The sequence below is a fragment of the Phodopus roborovskii genome, unplaced genomic scaffold, assembly GCF_943737965.1.
Source record: "Phodopus roborovskii unplaced genomic scaffold, PHOROB, whole genome shotgun sequence".
In the NCBI taxonomy this organism is placed as follows: domain Eukaryota; kingdom Metazoa; phylum Chordata; class Mammalia; order Rodentia; family Cricetidae; genus Phodopus; species Phodopus roborovskii.
The window spans coordinates 22,828,187-22,846,506 of NW_026125281.1; the positions used below are offsets into that span (position 1 = coordinate 22,828,187).

An 18,320-nucleotide genomic window follows, 5' to 3' on the forward strand; every position below is an offset into this window, starting at 1 on the left:
TTCTCTAATACAGCCATTAAGGATTGAACACACACACACACACACACACACACACACGCACGCATGCACGCACGCACGCACGCACGCACGCACACACACACACACACACACACACACACACACGCTTTTGTACCTGGCTTCTTGGTTATACTCAGCAGTGATTTTTAACCTCTTCAATTCTCTTGCCCTCCCTCTCAGTTTTATTGATAATTTATTGATGATAATCTGGTTTGGTTTGGTTTGGTTTTGCTCACCTATTTCAGTGGCCACCACTTGTACCCGATACAGACTTTCTGTTTCCCTGTCCAGCGGAGCCGCGCTAAATATCTCCCCGGTGACAGAGTCGATTTTAAGCCAACCTCTCTTATCGCCGCTCAGTGAGTAACTTCATAAAGGGAAGAGCAGAAGAGAATGTGTTACTATGAACAAAAATGAAAGATAGTCTGTGCATTTACACTACAATATACCATTATCATTTGCATGCACCATGGAGCAGAACCACCAGGTTAGCTTCTCATTTATAGCTCTCTTCAGAAGAAGAGCTGCCTTTATAGCGGCTGTTCTCTACCTGTGGGTCGTGACCCCTTGGTGGATCAAGGTATCCTTTCACGGGGACCGCCTAAGACCATTGGAAAAGGATATTTGCATTGTGATTCATAACAGTAGCAAAATTACAATTATAAAGTAGCAATGAAAATAATTTTGTGTTTGGGGGTCACTACACCATAAAGCACTGTATCAAAGGGTCACAGCACTTGGAAGGTTGAGAATCGCTGCTCCACAGCCCGTTTCTGGGATTGTTTTATTATGTGTGGCAGAGTGACAGACTCTGACAGAAAAGTTATACTTTTCCAGCAAGCAAAGATTTCGAGTTGAGGCCACTGCCTTCTGAAACCTTTCAGCACAACACCCCCCCTCTAAGGAAACATGAGCAGCTAGTGTTGGAGACCTGGGCTGCTGGTGGCCCAGTGAACCCTCATTGAAGAAACATCAACTTCAGCAGACAGGAAGTGGCCTTAGACACACAGAAAATCGCAGTAAAGTGTGGTGGATACAGTTCTGTGCTTGGAATCACAAGACTGATTGGACCGAGAAAAGCCTTTCTGGAGGAGATGCTGGAACAGGCAAGAAGGGAGCCTCAAAGATAATGCAGGCCAGAACAGAGAGAGCAAGACAGTCCTGGTGCAGTGCACAGCACATGGACATGCGTGGGCAGCGGTGGACAGGAAAGACGAGGCCACAGAGACAGAGAGAGCCAGACATAGGAGCCAGAGGGAGCCATCAAGCTGTGTTGAGGGGAAAGGTGACCCGTGCGCGTCATTGGTAAATGTAGAAAGGTTAATTTGAGGGAAACAAGTCTTGTCTGAGGAAAACCAGTGAGTTTAGCCCTTTGTAAAGTGTCACATCGTAACCATCGACAGAGGTACACCACTTAGCCCCTCTCCTGGAAAGGTCAGCTCAATAGAAGTTTAAAAGGAGTTAAAGAACCACATGCATGCATGGCTTCAAAAGACTATCTACGGTTTTTAAAATTCTGTTAGCCCACATGTCCAGAAATAGGAATGATTAAAACTATACTCAGTCGAATTAATTTTCCTCAGGTTATTTTTAGTGTGTTGTATATGTCAAGTGCTGCATTTATGTTTGTGTGTGGGTGATAAACAAGGGCTGCTTGGTAGTTGGGATCTCCCCCTGACAGAAGTTAGACCCCCCCCCCCCAGGCAGGATCAGAAGAATAGCTGGACGATCTGCTTGCTTTGTCTTAACCTCTCTTGTGGACATCAGTGCATACGTTGAGTCAGAGGGGGTAGGTAGGGGCTGGTGGAAATGCTGGGTTCTAAACAGCAATGTTGTGGACCACACCGGAAGTAGTCACAAACACTTGGCTCGGGATCTGTGTCAGCAGCAGGGTCTATGATGTTGCGGCTGGGCTGGAGTGGGTCTCTAGTTTACCCAGATGGAGTTAAACATCTCAGTCCACAGCTTTGGAGTCTGCAAAGTTAGTCCTTGCACACCATGTGCATTTTTGCGGGATGGCTTGATTACTCCTCATTTGTTTGCCTTCTAGAAACAGACTTTATAGAACAACCCTTCTCCATCTCCCTTTGTCCCGCCCCTATCTTCTGACTGCAACTTCGTGGCTCTCTGTTCCATACCAGTTTCTGCCCCACCAGAGGGATTTCCTTAAGTGTTTGTTTCTGTTTGCTCCCTGCTGACATACGCATGCCTCTGTCCAGTAATTATATTAATATTTTATATTTTAATCACAACCAATAATGTTTGTAGCATTCTCATGAAAGATGCAGAGGCATCTCTTAGAGAATAATGGGCGTGGAATTTAAATACTTGAGATCCCATCATGACATTTACATTCTTCAGATCCCATTGTGACATTTAGATACTTCGGATCCCACCGTGACATGAGACTCGGATGTATAGCGTGGTTTCCACACTGACTAATGCAGTAAAACCCTCACTAATAGTTAAGTGACTTTACTCTTCTGTGTGATGTGGATGATTTGAGTGTTTCCCCCCCTCCAAAAAAAAAGTTCCCATGTTAGAAGCTTCATTCTCAGGTGGTGAATTTGTCACGCACAGGACCTTTGAGAGGCAGAGCCAAATGGGCTATCCTTGGGTCAATTAGGGACAAGCCCTTGCGGAGCTTGGGAGACCCAGGTGTGTTCCAGAGTCCTGTCTGCAATATTGTTCTTTCCCTTTGCTGATGTTGCTGTCATGCTAATAATCACACAAGGCCTTCACAGCCTGCCTGTGCTGGTGCTGTGCCCATAAATGTCTAGAGCCAAAAGCTAAAGAAACTGCCCTTTTTAAAAACATAAAGTTATCTGCTTTATGCCTTTTGTTATAGTATGCAAACCAGTAACACAGTTACCCCATGTAAGACAGTTAAGTCCATGTAACTGAACCTAAGTGTCTACAGGACAGCTCAATGGGACATAAGATTTCGCTCAAATGTGCAGAGAAACATAAAATCGTGTCATTTGTAACTACCTGCACCAGCTAAGTCATGCTGAAGTATGTGTTTGCCATATACATTCTTGACAACATTGTACAAGACAGGCAGAATATCTGAGTTCAGGTCCTATCTATGCTCACAGGTTTGTGTGTGTATGTGTACATTATAAGCAAACTAATCATTGCATATAAGTGAAGCAAATGTGTGTGGGGGCTGTGGCACGCACACACACACACACACACACACACACACACACACACAAAGATTGAGAATGGCTGAGAAGAAATATTTATGCAATGTTTAACATCTCACCATGAACACTATTCCCTGTAGGAATGAGAGGAGTGTGTTGCTACCTCACTAGCTCTCTGGACAGAGGGAGAGCCCAAGATCCCTACATCTCAGACAGTGCCTTTGGCCTATAAGACTTTTACCTCTCCACAACTCCAGTCCACTTTCCCCAGAACCCCAACAGTTCAGACCTGGGCCTGGCTGTGGCTAACCCAGTCTTGGGGGTGGGCGCCTCCTGACTTTACCAGACCTCAGCTGAGGCCTGCAACACGGGGACAAAACAGCACCCCGATGCCACATGTCTGAAACCTTGAACCAAGGCCAGAGTCCTTGCTTCTGACTTCTGCTCCATGGCTCTCTCCTAAAGTCAGTACATGCCGCTTCGCCCTCCCAGCACTCCTTAGCCCCCTGGCTGTGGTTGCACCATGCAATAGGCCTGCACAGCCACACTGTCCTGTACCTCACAGGCAGGCCTTCCGGGTCCCTGGCAGTCACATTGCCCACTTTAGTGCCTATGGCGGCATCTTCTCTGATTTTTGCTTGGAATATGCGTTGTGGAAACACAGGCGCTTCATTCACATCCGTCACAAACAGCTTGAATGAGGCAAAAGAGCTAGCATTGTACAATACGTTGGCCACCAGTGGTTCAGGGTTTTCTGCTTTGAACACAATGTTGGTAACTGGTTCGGTTTCAAAATCGAGAGGCTGTGGAGGAGAGAAAAAGGGGAAATTAACTTTGAGTGGCTGGCTTCTTTAAAAACTCACAGTCTTAACTGAAACCTGCTTCTCAAGAAAACCATAGGGAAAACAAATACACAGCTTTCCTTCAGGTCTTGTCAGGTGCGGAGTGTTTTCATGGACTGTTCTGGAATAGAGACTCTAGCACAGCCCCCCACCCCCAGGTTCATTTAACCCTGGGGCACCCGGCTCATTCCCTCCGCGAAACCTCGATTCTTCTCAGGCAATGGCAGCTAGGAAAATATTCATTCAACAGAGATAGCCACATGGTATGGGGGAGAATTCAGAAATGAGACATTCTAGGAGAGGCCATGCCAGGAAGGGATGTGTTCCTATTCCACCTGGCCAGCCAGGACCATAAATACAAAGAGGACACTGTTTATGGCTCACGTGCGGGAGAACGTAACAAACAGGCTACCTAAGAAGAAAGAAGAGCTGAGTCAGAAAACAGTCCATTCCCAGTTCTGGAAGCTTCCCAGCACAGGCTTCACTGCATGTGCCAGCACAGGAACACTTAGCTATCCTATGAACAACTGGCCTTAGGGCGTTCCATGCCTGCTCTAAGCAAAAGCTATGGTTTTACAAGAGGAAAAAGGCCAAGAAGTGGAGATAGCCCATACCATAGGCTGCTATCTCTAGACTCAAGGGTCCCATAGGACCCTGAACCACTGGACACTAACATCTAAATGCTCTCTCTCTCTCTCTCTCTCTCTCTGTGTGTGTGTGTGTGTGTGTGTGTGTGTGTGTGTGTGTGTGTGTGCTGTTATTTTAGGGTGAGGACACGTGGGCTTGTAAAATCCCATTCTTTATTTGTTTGGATGAGTACATGCATATCGGTGCATGCATGCATGACATATGTACCAAGATCAAAGGACAATGTGTGGGGTTCAGTTTTCCCACATGGGTCAGAAGGATCAAACAGGTTGTCAGACTTGTGGAGTAAGTGCCTTTTTCCACTGAGCCATCTTGCCAGCCCCAGCCAGCTAGTCAAATTCCCAAAAGGGCCCAAAACCTCAGAAATGAGGGAGGACCGATGCAAAGTCAAAGGGATGTGATAAATTAAGGAAGTAGCACCGTGTTTTTATGCAAGTGCATAGTTCTGGAAGACTTGAGGCAGCTGAGCCTAACCTTTTATCATTTTCCCACCAGTCACACAGGTAGTGATATGCATTCATGGAGTGCAGGACAGACACATGCATTGAGTCAGCCTGCCCTTCTGACATCTGAAGGAATTCTTCTCCCCCAGGAGTTGATCAATATTGTTCTTCTCATCCATTTCCCTCATCCCACTATATAGCCTGAAACAGACAAATTTTTCCTTCTTTGCAACTACACGGTGTCCAAGCCAGAGCTTTGGCTGTGTTGTTTTTGCTTTGTCTCATCACTGGCCATCAGCTTTTTGAGAGAAGGAACTGTAGCATATTCCATTTACTTTTTGTCTCCCTGGCACACGGTACCCACAGTACATCAGTTAGAGGATACATAGATAAAACTGTAGCATATTCCATTTACTTTTTGTCTCCCTGGCACACGGTACCCACAGTACATCAGTTAGAGGATACATAGATCCTTGAGAGTTTGGATGGAAAGAAAATTGTAAAGACCACCCTTTCTCCCCAGAAACCCCTTACCCATACACATATCCTGGCATCTCAACCCATAACTCATAAACACAATGAGCAGCCCAAGAGAGAGAATTGTAAAAGTCATGGTCACATGGAGTAAAGTATAAGAATCAATGGCATTTGTTTACTCATGTGAATATAAAAGGTGAAGCTGTTCATAGAGATAAGGACGCACTGGCTGCTGGGCACGGACTCTCAGTAGCCTATTGGTCTAATGATCGATAATCTAACAGGGCCCTTCTGTGCTCAGCAGTCCTGGGAGTCACTCCGAACCCCAGAGGGTGACAACAAGAGTGTCCCACTAAGGTTGGTGCCCAGTACACACATCAGGGAAGAAGACCCTAGAAAGTCAAGGCAAGAAGACAAAAGTAGATGGCACTCCAACTGATGTACCAGCCTGCCACAACAGTGACACTAACCCAGACTCGAGTAGACATAACAACCGTCTACACACCTAGGCAAGGGAAGCCTGTCTACCCCTGTCACCACGCAAGCCCTGAGTCTCCTGCCTGACTTCTTCATCCACAACGACAGCCCTAGAGCTAAGGGGTCAGGCAATGTGCCCTTGTGTCCACAGATGAAGAGGAGCCTGCGGTGCTAGAACAGAACACACAGGCAAAATGAGAAAGATGACAGAGAGTGCTAGACATCAAGCCAAAGACAAGGGACTTTATTCTTGACCTGCAAGGTCAGGCTGTGTTTCAGAAGTGTTCCCTCGATGCCTATTGAATGGTGTGACAAGAAACAAAGGAGCAGTCTACTGCTGAGCAGTTGTGCTCTCTGCCTAACTTGCACATCTGACTACTGCCCAACAAGACCTTTCGCAACAACAAAAAGTTAGAAGGCACTAGATGAGCAACTCTGAACAAACACAGCTGAATCCATCCATGCAGGCTTTCATAGCACTGGTGGCTAAAAGCCAAGTCAAGAGATCCATGGGGACACATTCATCAGATAAACAGAAGACTTCCTTTGTCCAGACTTGCCCTCTGCATCCAACTGCCTTAAAGGTCAAGTCATGGGTTTAGATTCAATCTGTAAATAGATAACATGCTGACAGAAGGGTCCAGGACAGGACATTTCACCTTTCACCACACAGAAATCATACCCATCCTGAATTTCCAGCTGGTGCCTGCATTAGTTAAAATATCCATGCCTCGAGAATTCAAAAGGACTACCCATAATGGGGAAGGGGCAAACTTTTATATAAAAATAAAAACCGAAGCAAACTCTGAATTCCAAGAAAAGAGGTCTCAGGAAAAATACTGATGTAGCAGGAATAACTAAAATAATAAACAGTAACAAATACCATCTCTCATTACTGACACTAGCTCAGCTGTGAGAACATGACCATCCAGTATCCCGTGAAACTCAGAGAAGATGGATCATCTCCATGAGCTGTAGATATCAAAGCACTGCACAGGAGGCTTTTCAAAACTCCAGGTTTCCGAGCTTTCCTCTAAAGAAGCTGTGGTACAGCCCCTGGTGTATACCAAGCGTGACTGATCTTCAAAAGCAACTGAAGCCAACTGGCCCTTTGCATATCCATAAGCAAGAGCGTGCAAGCAAGACTGAGCCATTCTTAAGAAACAGCATTATAGAGTCTATAACAGATATAAACCACCATTTGGCAAAACCATTATGGGTAAGGACAGAGAGATGGCTTAGTGGATAATAGCGCTTGCTGAACAAGAACCTGAACTCCAATCTCCAGTGTTTATATTTAAAAATGCTAGGAATGGTCACATATGTAACTGGAGACAGGGATATCTGTGGAGCTTGCTGGCTGCCAGCCTAGCCCCAGGCTCAATGAGAGACTTTGTCTCAAGGGAATAAGGTGGCAATAATATAACAGGATACCCAACACCCTTGCCTGGCTTCCTGGATGCGCTCTCACACATGTGTATACATTATACAACTTACACATTCAAACCTACAAATTGTGAATATATACATTTGTCGTATGCATTTTATATCCAATGGGCTAAAAGTTGGTGCATCCTAAGCAAAACTCTATCCCAGAGGGTTTTGTTGTAGCTTAGCATTTAAAGACCCTAATCTTGGGTCCATGCTGCAGAGGAAGCCACCGGAGCCTCCAGCTACATTGTCCATCAGCACCGTGTCTATCCATTGGCAAAATGCTCTTGCAGAGGTATGCTTGGTGATGTGGGGAGAGGGTATTTAAGAACTTAGTTGGGCACAGTATCTGTCTTGATCACTGCAAACAGGAGTTTAAGGCTCTGGTACAGTCTGTGCCCTTCAGAGTTTCAGGACTCCAGCTGTGTTCTGAGATTACCTTCCCATGGTCAGCCTGCCACATTCTGTCACTCAAGTCCTGCTGTCACAGTGCCTGGGGGACAGAGAGCTGAGACTTCAGGGCCCTAACATGCAGGTTCAACAATCGCTTATGTGACTATTAGTAATTGTACACGAAACAAATTTCAATTATTCATTCAGTCAAGGAACACTCGATACCTTCACGTATCATGTGTCAAACAGTATTCTAGACATGGGAAGTACCGCAACATGCAAAATAAGGATGACAAGGGTTTGGTGAGTGGCCACTGTAATGGTACCTTATACAAGGCTAATGTGGATAGACAACTACACCTCTCCAATCACCACACGTAGTCACGTTAGCGTGGGTGGCACATGATAAGATACCACAAAGAAGAAAATAGCATATGGCAGTTGTTCACTGAGACAGGCATCCCCCATCTGCCCTCAGTCCCTGGAGTGGTAGGAGGAGAAAGAGTCATACTTTGCTTTGCAGGTTACCCACTGCCGACTCTGAAAACACCCCTTCCCTCATCCTTTCCAGGTTCGCCCTCCACGGAGATAGCCAGGGATGGAAGGGGAGTCTGTGAGGGCAGCTTCTCCAAATACCGGACGTCACAGAAGGTTGAGGGTCTTACACACTGAACTCTGCTGAGCTCGTACCTTTGTCAGATGGGGTAGAAGTGACAACTGTGCCATCTTTTCTTGTTGCTGTGACCAAATACTGAATATGGCGTAATGTAAGGGAGAACAGGCTCATTTCGGTTAACAGCTTAAGCTAAGCCCAGCACAGCAAAGAAGATGTGGCTGACCGTATCATGTCTGCAGTCAGAAAACAAAGAAGTGGAGCGAAGTAAGGCTGGTCTGAAACCTTCTCAGCTCTGGCCCTAGTGACATACTTCCTCCAGCAAAGCCTCACCCCCTGGAGATTCCACACCCTCACAACACAGCACACCAGCTTGAAACCAAGAGTCCAAACACACAAGACTGGGCCGCATTTCACATTCAAATAGCAGGTGCCCGCCTGTGGATTGGCTCAGAGCCACCATTCTTTTTTCCCTTGTTCTTTTTCATTTTCTATACAACTATTCTACTTGACCTTCATTTTAGCATTTACTTCAGCTTCAGCAGTAATTCAGCTTTCCATGACTCCAGTTCAAAACTGCCCTTGGCTTTTCTTTTGCAGCCCCAACGAACCAGCAGCACCAAGAAGATCCTCTGTTGCACCTCTCCTCCGTTTAACCAGGAGGCTTCACATTCCCGTTGTGGAAAGTGCTTTAACTCAACATGTGTTGGATGATGTTTAGTAGTGCTGGCTCCAAATGAGTCATCTGGTAAACCCGTTATGGGTTCTAATACAAACTAAGCAGCTACAGAAGAAAGGCTCAAGACTCGGGTACACGGTGAGGGAAGGAAGTAGGCTGTACACGAAATGGATGAAAGTTGGAGGGACCCTGGAGAAAGAGTGGGAACTATGAATTGATAACTCGTCTCCAAACACTCTGGTCTTTCTAGAAAGGGGGAAAGCAGGGTGTAGCTTCAGTTCTCAGAAGCTACTTTCTGTGAAAGCATTACCCCTCATTTGGACTCACATGCTAGCTAAAAGCAGGGTAAAAGTCTGTCATCTGCCTCCCCCTACTCCCCTCCCCCCCCCACTTCCCATCTGTCACTTTTGTCTTAGAACTTCAGATCAGCTTCCGGCTCAGCTCTGTTCTGTGTGGGGCCATGTCAATCACTTAAGGAGCTTGCATCCACAGTCTCACCCCTGGAGCTGGAGTGAAGGCTTAGCAGTTAAACTTCTATGGAGGACCTTAGTTTGTTTCCATGTCTTCTGGACTCCATGGGCATTTACACACCATACACACACACACTTAAAAATTAGAAATGAATCTAAAATTCTCATCCCCATTCAAGGTAAGAGTAATTGAGGCAACTTCCTGCCAGGTTTTGTAGCATCTTGTTCCAGATCATCCCAAAATGCATCTGAAAGTGTCACTCATTGTCCTAACCCTACGCTCACAGCTACCTTGAAATCTAAAAACAGTAGACATTGCAAACAGATCGGCGCTAAGCAGGAGATATCATCACATGGGTACCAGATGGCTCCCTTTGGTGATTGGGACCACTTAATTATGTATGCCCCTCGCCCCTGCTCCTCCTCTGTCAGTTCTCCTAAGCATATCTGTCTTCCCAATGTACCTGCTGGTTAAGATCCTTTCCTGCCCCTCACCATTGCTACTGTCTGTTTTCATAGAGGGTGGCCAGACTCCCCAGAATGGCACCCCCAGCCTAGGACTCCGCTTGCAAGGTGAGGGGCTAAAAAACAAACTTGTCCATCAAACCATGAACAAATCCACAATCCCCATCCTATTCAACAATCATCTGTACCAGGTAAGCTGGTACAAGAGTTTTCCACCTAAAAGGGGGGGTGAAACCCACATGCTCACTCCATCCCTACTACTGCATGGCTGCCAAATTCAGAAAAAAAAAATCAAGAGTCCCTTCATTTCAGATAAAGAGGTCTTAATATAAAACTTTTAATATAAAGTGAGACATGTTTATATTTAAAAATTGTTCATACTGTATTTAGGAACCCCAACTGGCAACACTAAATACTTGGTCAGTTAATGACAGATTACAACTAGAACTTTGATTTTCTTTCCAGGGGCAAGAATGAGAGAAAATCTGCCAAACCAGAGAGCACACTGTGACTAGGTCGCCTCTGCCTATTGGTCCTGGCACAATCACAAGTAGACTATCATCTGCTTTATTTACTGTATTGCTAATCATTAAGTGCTGCTCAACTATGTTCATAGAAGCTTTATTCATTCATAATAGCCAGAACCTGGAAACAACCTAGATGTCCCCTCAACCAAAGAATGGATAAAGAAGATGTGGTACATTTACACAATGGAGTATTACTCAGCTGTTAAAAGAAATGATATCATGAAATTCGAAGGCAAATGGATAGAGCTAGAAAAAATATCATTCTGAGTGGGGTAACCCAGAAAGACAAACATGGTATGTCCTAACTCAGAAGGGGGTATTAGCTATAAAGTAAAAGATAACCATGCCCTAATCCACACACCCAGAGAGACTAGGTAACAAGGAGGGCTCGGAGGGGGATGCATGGATCTCCCGGGGAAGGGCAAATAGAAGAGATTTTGTAGGTAGACTGGGGTTGGATGGGGAGGGGAGCAGGAGGGATCAGGTTGGTGTGGGTGAAGGAGGGGGAGGGTACTAAAAGAGATGACTGGAAAGCAGGGTGGGGCATTTCGGGGTCAGGTAGAAACTCCCAGGAATCTACAAGGATGAACCCAGCTAAGACTCCTCGCAATAGTGATGCGTAGCCTGAACTGCCCATCTCCAGTGACCAGGCAGGACTTACAGTAGAGGGTTTAGGATACCAGCCACAACCTCTTTTGACCTACAGTCTGTCCTGCCTATGGGATATGTGTGTGTGTTGCTGGGGCTGGGGGGGAGGTTAATGGTGGTGTGGAGATTTTAGGAGTGGCCAACCAATGACTGGTCACCACTAGAGTGAGCTCACCCTTGACACTGACTAAAGTGCCAGGACTTAGAGGCTGGATGGTCCAGAGACCTGGGATAGAATCAAACATGATTGGAGAAAAAAATAAAATGCCAATGTAATGATGCCTATCAATATTCTGCTATACTCATAGATTGGTGACAACTCCAACTGTCATCAGAGAGCTTTCATCCAGAAACTGATGGAAACAGATGTAGAGACCCATAGCCAAGCACTGGGCCAAGCTCAGGGAATCCTGCTGAAGAGAGCGAGAAAGAATTGTACGAGTGAATGGGTGTGTGTATGTGGTTGTTGTTGTTGTTGTTGTTGAAGGATGGCACAGGGAACAGACAGAAACAATGAATCTGGGCTCATAGGAGCTCACTGAGTCTGGACTGACAGCCAGGGAACCTGCATGGGAACAACCTAGGTCCCTTGTGTAGCTTGGTCTACTTGTGGGACTCCTAGCAGTGGGAGCAGGGGCTGTCCCTAACACTTTGGCTGGATGTTGGGAATCTATTCCTCATACATATCCCTTGCCCAGTCTTAATACAAGCTTAGTCTTACTACAACTTGCTAAGCCATGCTTTGTTGATACCCATGGGAGGCCAGTACCTTCCTAGACAGAAGCAAAGGAGAAGTGAGTGGGGGCGGGGAACAGAGATGAGGTGGGGGAGGGGATGGGAGGAGAAGGAGGGGGAACTGCAGTCAGGATGAAAAATTAAATGAATAAAGTTAGTTAATAAAAATAATCAGTAAGTGGCTGTCTACCTTTTTGATCTTGACATATCCTGCATTGGTCTGGGGATCTGTGACGACTTCCAGTCTTCCCTCGGGGTCTCCCTGGACAACCTTGTAAAGGATTTTAGAGCTGCCAGTAAAGGGCTCATCCGCATCCGTGGCTTGGATGACTAAGATGGTGGATCCAACGGCTGTGTCTTCAGGGAGAGTCATGTTTCCATACTAAAGAAGAAACAGGGAAGGGAAAGGAAGCAGAATGTCCACTGTCACTGAGCTTAATTGCCAAAAGGCAAGTGTCTCAGTTCAGGACAGAGGTCACTGCTGGCACTAACACCCAGCACAGTTTTTCTCTTGATGGACGTGTTATAGGTTGGTTTTAACATCATTTGTCCCTGTGAACTGAAAGCTATACCAAGGAACACAACATCTTAGACATTCTAGAAGGATTCTAACATGGATTTCCCCTCCAACACCCAACATACTTAAGTACTACAAATATTCGAATAATAATGACATAAATAGCCATAATATGTGAAATGCCTCTGATGTGACAGATACTTCTAATTCTTGAATCAACTAAGGAATAGAGATTAGGAGCTCAAAACACTGAAAAAAAACTGGCTACAAATCCTAAACTTGCTATTTGCCAGTTGGATGACGTAGTTACCACATTTCTTTAAACGTGGGCTTGATCGCTTGTCTGACAGCAAAATGCAACCTACCATTTTAAGAAAGATGATGCATGTAAAGCCCTGGATGGCTGGCACACCATGCTTGTGAAAGATGAGCACTAAAATACCCCAGAGGGCAGCAAACTTACCAGTGACATTTGACAGACGAGCCAAGGGTTGGCATGGTAAACCCCACCCAGGCCAGCATGGTATGATAAAACCCAAACTTGCAAAACCCATGTTCTTCATACTCCTATAAAGCATCCTGACTCCCCTGAAGCCCCAAGATCCACTCTTTCTGCATCACCATCTCAAAAATGGTAGCAGCCAGTGTCCAAGAGAAGATACTGGCAACAGAATAAGCCAGCCCCTTCCTCTCTGGTCAGGTTCGCATCTCCACGCTTTTAAACTCCCCACTGCAGAATTTTTCTGCTTGACCAAAGTCTGGTAAAATGCAGGGAAGCCCCAACACCTGGAGAGTCGAGGCTGAGACGAAACGAGTTCTTTATTTCATGCTTACTTAACCTCAGTGCCTGTTAAACAAGATACGTCCCATCACACTTCTTACGGTTCTGAGACCCACCATAAATCAGTTCCTTTCTTTTTCTCGGCCTTGTCTCTGTTTTGATTTATGAACATCATCAGAAGGCTCTGGGCTGCCTCAAAACTGACTGCTACCATAACAAGCTAGTCAAATGGTCCTCACTCTCCCTTGAGCTAAATAAATTAGGACATCCCTTTTAAGGGAATGAGGATGATGCCACACCATCACTATAGCATTTGCCTTGATGTCTTTTTGATTGATACTCCTTTTCTATGCCCAGTTCTAATTCTTGCAAATACATGGAACACATTCTTTTTAGACTTAAGCCAGAGACTTGCTTTTTTCTTTCCCTTTCCTCTTACCTGGTTAAATACAAAATGAGTTAAAGTTGTCAATATTTCTGATGGTACTATGTTATCCCAAATGCTTAGAAAAGATCAAGTAGCACTCTACCTACTGTCTATTACATGCAAAAAAAAAAAAAAAAACCTATGACAAGCTACAAGCAGCCATCATTCATCTTTCAATCTGAAGAAGATTATAAACAGACATTCCCAGATACTAGCAGTATATCCTAGTGTCCCCGAGGACTCATGCTAAAGGTGGCACCTAGTTTTTGTTGGCACATTGCCCAGGCTACCTGGCACTTTGTGTTTTTATTTAAACAGTAATATGACCAAAATAAAGATAAAACAAATGGTGACATCCACTCACATCTGATACTTCAAAGATGGGGATCTGATCGTTGATATCAATAACGTTGACTTGCACAGAACAGAGGGTCTTGAAATCTGAAAACCAAAGTCACACCACAAAATTCTCACTGAAAATCATGCACTGGTACCAGGACTTGGTAAGGAAATACTGGCAAATGATCTGACCGCCACTTCGACAAGTGCACAGTCCTTGTGAATGGAGGCTGCTATGCTCCCCACCTTACCCACAAGCAGGTCATGGAGAGGAGGTGAAAGCCAGACCAGGCCCTGAGATGCTGGGTCCCTGAGCTTCCTCCTGCCCCATCCGGGGGAGGGCTTTATCGCCGTGCAAGATGGCTGCTTCCCTGTGAAGCAGCCTCCCTTCTGGGACAGGCAGATGTTATGTCCAAAGCAAAGTCTGTCCCTTGCAGCAATGCTGCTGAGCATCCCACAGGCTGCCTTTCCTTCTCTGAGTACCTCTGTCCAGCATCAGTATCCCCTAGCACACTGGAGAGGTCCAAGGCCACCAGGGTTCCTCTCCTCCAAGTAAAAGAGAAAGTAGCATAATTCACTTCCAAGGGAGGCTAAGAGGTGGCGCACAGAACCCTGGGAAATGCAAAGCTTTGAGCGTGGCTTGACAAGTCAAGGACCAGTTAGAACTAGTACTTGGATTCTGGGTCCAAGATGAGCATGGCCGGCAGGCGTGCTGTGGGAAGCTATCTAGGAAGAAAGCCAGAATGGCAAAGGAGAGTAAGTTATTGGGGAAGAAGGGTGCTGCCATCTTTGAAACTATAATACACTGGAACCCCATTATTTGAATTCTGGCTCTTCCATATACCAGAAGTGTGAGAACATGAGAGTGTCACTGTATGTGTCTGTGTCCCATCAGCGTATCCACAGTGTGAGGAACAACAAAACCAAGGTCCCCATCCTAACACAAATGTACCAAGCCCTGTGTGACAGGCCTCGTCTTCCTTACTCCTCTTTTGTCATAATCACTTCATAATGTGCATGCCATTATCATCCTCATTTACTTTCTTTTTAATGCAGAAGCCAGGAAGTAGAGACATTAGGAAACCCGCCTAAGATCGCACAAGTGACAGTAGGGCCAGTATTCCCTTGTCTTCTCCTGTTAACTTTTATTCTGCTCTGTGTTCGGATCCAGGCTGTCTGAACCTCATGGGTGATGCCCTCGCTCTTCCACTAACACCTAGGTTCTGCCAATGGGGACTTGGCAGGAGACCGGAAGAAGGACAAGAAGAAAGTGGTGGTATGTCCCTCTTCCCTGTCTGAGCACAGGTCTTCCCGTCTTCTGAAGTCCTTTCGGGCTCCAGGGTGGTGAAGCGTCCCCACATCATACCCCTTGTTAGCTCCCCTTAACTGTGCTTCCTTTAAACTATTTTGGCCTTTTGAGAAAACCTTCGACTTCCAGCTGTCGTCCTCGCTGATCTGCCCACATAATCACCCCCAGAGCTTGGGCTCAGTGCATTAGCCATGAATACAATTTCTAATCTGATTATGACCAAACAGAAATTGATGAAAGTTGGAGCTGATCCCCCAGAGCATCTGCAGATAGGAATGGGTTGGTTTAGAGCTCTGAACTTACTGGCTCCAGTCTTCAAAAGCCTTGTTTGGGACGTGATGGGTTTCCTGATTACTAGGTTCTTCCTTCTTTTTCTTGTGTGCACGAGCACATGTACTCATTCATGTGTGTGTGCGCCTCTGTGTGTGTGTGTGTGTGTGTGTGTGTGAACCTCGGGTATCATTCCTCAGATGCTATCCACCTTTTTCTTCCTGCTATTGTCTCTCTCACTGGCCTAGAACATGACAAACAGACTAAGCCGGCTGGGCATGAGTCCTGACGAGAAGTTTGTTGTCTCTTACTTCCCAGGACTGGGATTACAGACGTGTGTGACAAAGAGCTGCTTGTTTAATGGATGCATGTAGAAATCAGAGGTGGATGTTGGATCTGCTGGAACTAGGGTTCCAGGCAGTTGTGAGCCACCCACCATGGGTCCTAGGAACAAAACCATGGTCGCTCTGGAAGAACAGTAAGTACTTATAACCACTGAGCTACCTCTCCAGCCCCCTCTACGCTTACACTTCAAACTACTTCAGGTTCTTATGTCTTTGCACATGGAATCCCCACCCTTCCATAAGTTATCCTCAAAACTTTGCTCACCTAAACTGGAAGTTAGGTAAACTAATGCTCTAGACAGCCTTACCTGCTCTCTCCCTCATCCGTGGGATTCCCTGTGTGTGTCCCTACACCTTGTTGACTTCTGTGCCCACCTTTCTTGACAAATGAGAGCCCCAAGACACAGGGTCTTGTTCATCTGCGCGCCCCCAATGCTTTGTGTGCTACTTCTGCAAAGCAAACGATCAGATGCTGAAAGCATGGGTACCCGGAGGTGAGAATCTGCTGCTTTCCCACAGATAGGGTAGTTTATTACACTCACCTCACTGTGCCTTCTAACAGTGCTAAACAGCATCGGGCCCCCATTGTGCACCAAGTTAGCAGCTTTCCTGGAAACTTGGCAGACAGGCATTTTGTATTGGAGCCTGCTAAACTCGAGTTCTCCCAGGACATCGACAATGCAAACCGTGAATTAAACATGTGAACCAGGGTCCTTTTCTTTGCCACACCTATGCAAGCTGCAGTCCTTAGAAAACAATTGCAGACCTATTTCATGAAGCAGTTACCCGGAGGAATCTGAATGTCCCAGAAAGAGTAGCACATTCGTCTGTGGGTGTGGAGATGGGTTTGAGAATGGGAAGTTTCCAAGAGAGTCTTAAAGATTCCTCTGCCCCAACAGACGTTAAGAGCGACCAGCTTTGACAGTCTACAAGGATTAAGGGAAGGCACATGGTATTGCATAGCACGCAGTGAGAAGCTGACAGGAAAAGGAAGAACACTCCAAAGACATATTTCTCCACCACTTTCATTTGCAGATCTTTTGAGTCTGAAAGTGAGGGCAGGGAAAGAGAATTTGCTTTCCTGATTTGTGATTATGGTAGCCGTGAGATTGTGCCCGGCAGACTTTTAACAACTCAACTAATAACCTGCTGGCCACACTGTTACACTGTGGCCAACACTGCATTTTGCACCAAGGCCTCATCTCCCATTGGCTGCCCCCCAGCCAATTACTGAGCCAGTTGTGATGCAAAGACAGGCCCATCCCCAGAGGTAATGCACTGAAGAATTCCAGACAGCCATTTGGAATTCTCCTCAGACTTCTCCTGGTCCAGAACATTCCCATCAGCGCTCCTTCCATGACGAGCAAGTCAGAGTTACTGTCTGGTGACCTCTGAGACACCACAGCTTCACTCCCATTCTCCTCAAAGGCAACCCCTCTGAGACATCACTAGATCCCTCTTGACTCTTGGTTCTCAGAGGACCCAAAACAACAAAATTTTGCCTGATCCGCACAAATGTCTCTTGTGAAAACACCACATCTGGGTTTCTCGAACTCACAAAGGAAGCAGAGAAGTCTACCGGCATGTGAAAGGCCTCTGAGATCTTAAGTAGAACGAGGGTCACTGTCTACTCACCACACAGGAGCAGGACTCACCTTTGTCAGCCACCTCGACCGTCAAGTTGTACTGAGGATTGTCTTGCTTCTTCAAGGAGTGTTTCCCTAACTGGACCTTTCCCTCATATTCTTGAATGAGAAAGAGCCCATCTGAAGGAATTTTGGGGGTTTGGTCTACAAGCTTGTACTTCAAAATACTGTTAACGGTGTTTGCTTCATCCATGTCGTGGGCAATAAAGAATCCGATGCTGCTACCTGTGGAGAGGAAAGGACCCCCAGTCACACCAGCTCCATGCAATTCACAACCCAGCTTCCTAGAAAACATGGGGAGCAATTTGGGGTGGTGGACAAAGACATTTAGAATTGTGTTGGCTCCTTGTATTTTTCCATGGAACACTGATAGATTAGTTCGCCAATGCTGACATAAAGTATGATGGACTGAGGGGCTTTAAAAAAAAAAAAAAAAAAAAAAAAAAACCTGCTTTCTCAGAGTCCTGCAGATTGGAAAGGTGAAATCGAGGGTTAAGAAGGTAGTTTTCCTTCAAACTCCTCTCCCTTGGCTATTTCTTCCTCCCAATGCATTTTCTCTCTGCATGGCATCCAAATTTATTATAGGAACTCCAGTCAGATTAGATTAAGGCCCACTGTTGGGTCCTCACCTTACATGCCTCTGTGTGTGCTGGTGTATGTACATACATGTAG

At 45.9% G+C, this 18,320-nt stretch overlaps 1 protein-coding gene across 1 annotated transcript in view; it reads right to left on the bottom strand.

Annotated features, from left to right (window-relative positions):
* Cdh17 (cadherin 17) overlaps positions 1-18,320 on the bottom strand; it is a 55,773-nt gene that overhangs the window by 13,295 nt on the left and 24,158 nt on the right. The window contains exons 10-14 of the mRNA XM_051199286.1: positions 17,658-17,873; positions 14,105-14,181; positions 12,206-12,397; positions 3,726-3,970; positions 255-385 (exon numbers count right to left, since the gene is read on the bottom strand). Of these exons, the coding sequence (XP_051055243.1) occupies positions 255-385; positions 3,726-3,970; positions 12,206-12,397; positions 14,105-14,181; positions 17,658-17,873 (861 nt within the window). The remainder of the gene's footprint in view (positions 1-254; positions 386-3,725; positions 3,971-12,205; positions 12,398-14,104; positions 14,182-17,657; positions 17,874-18,320) is intronic.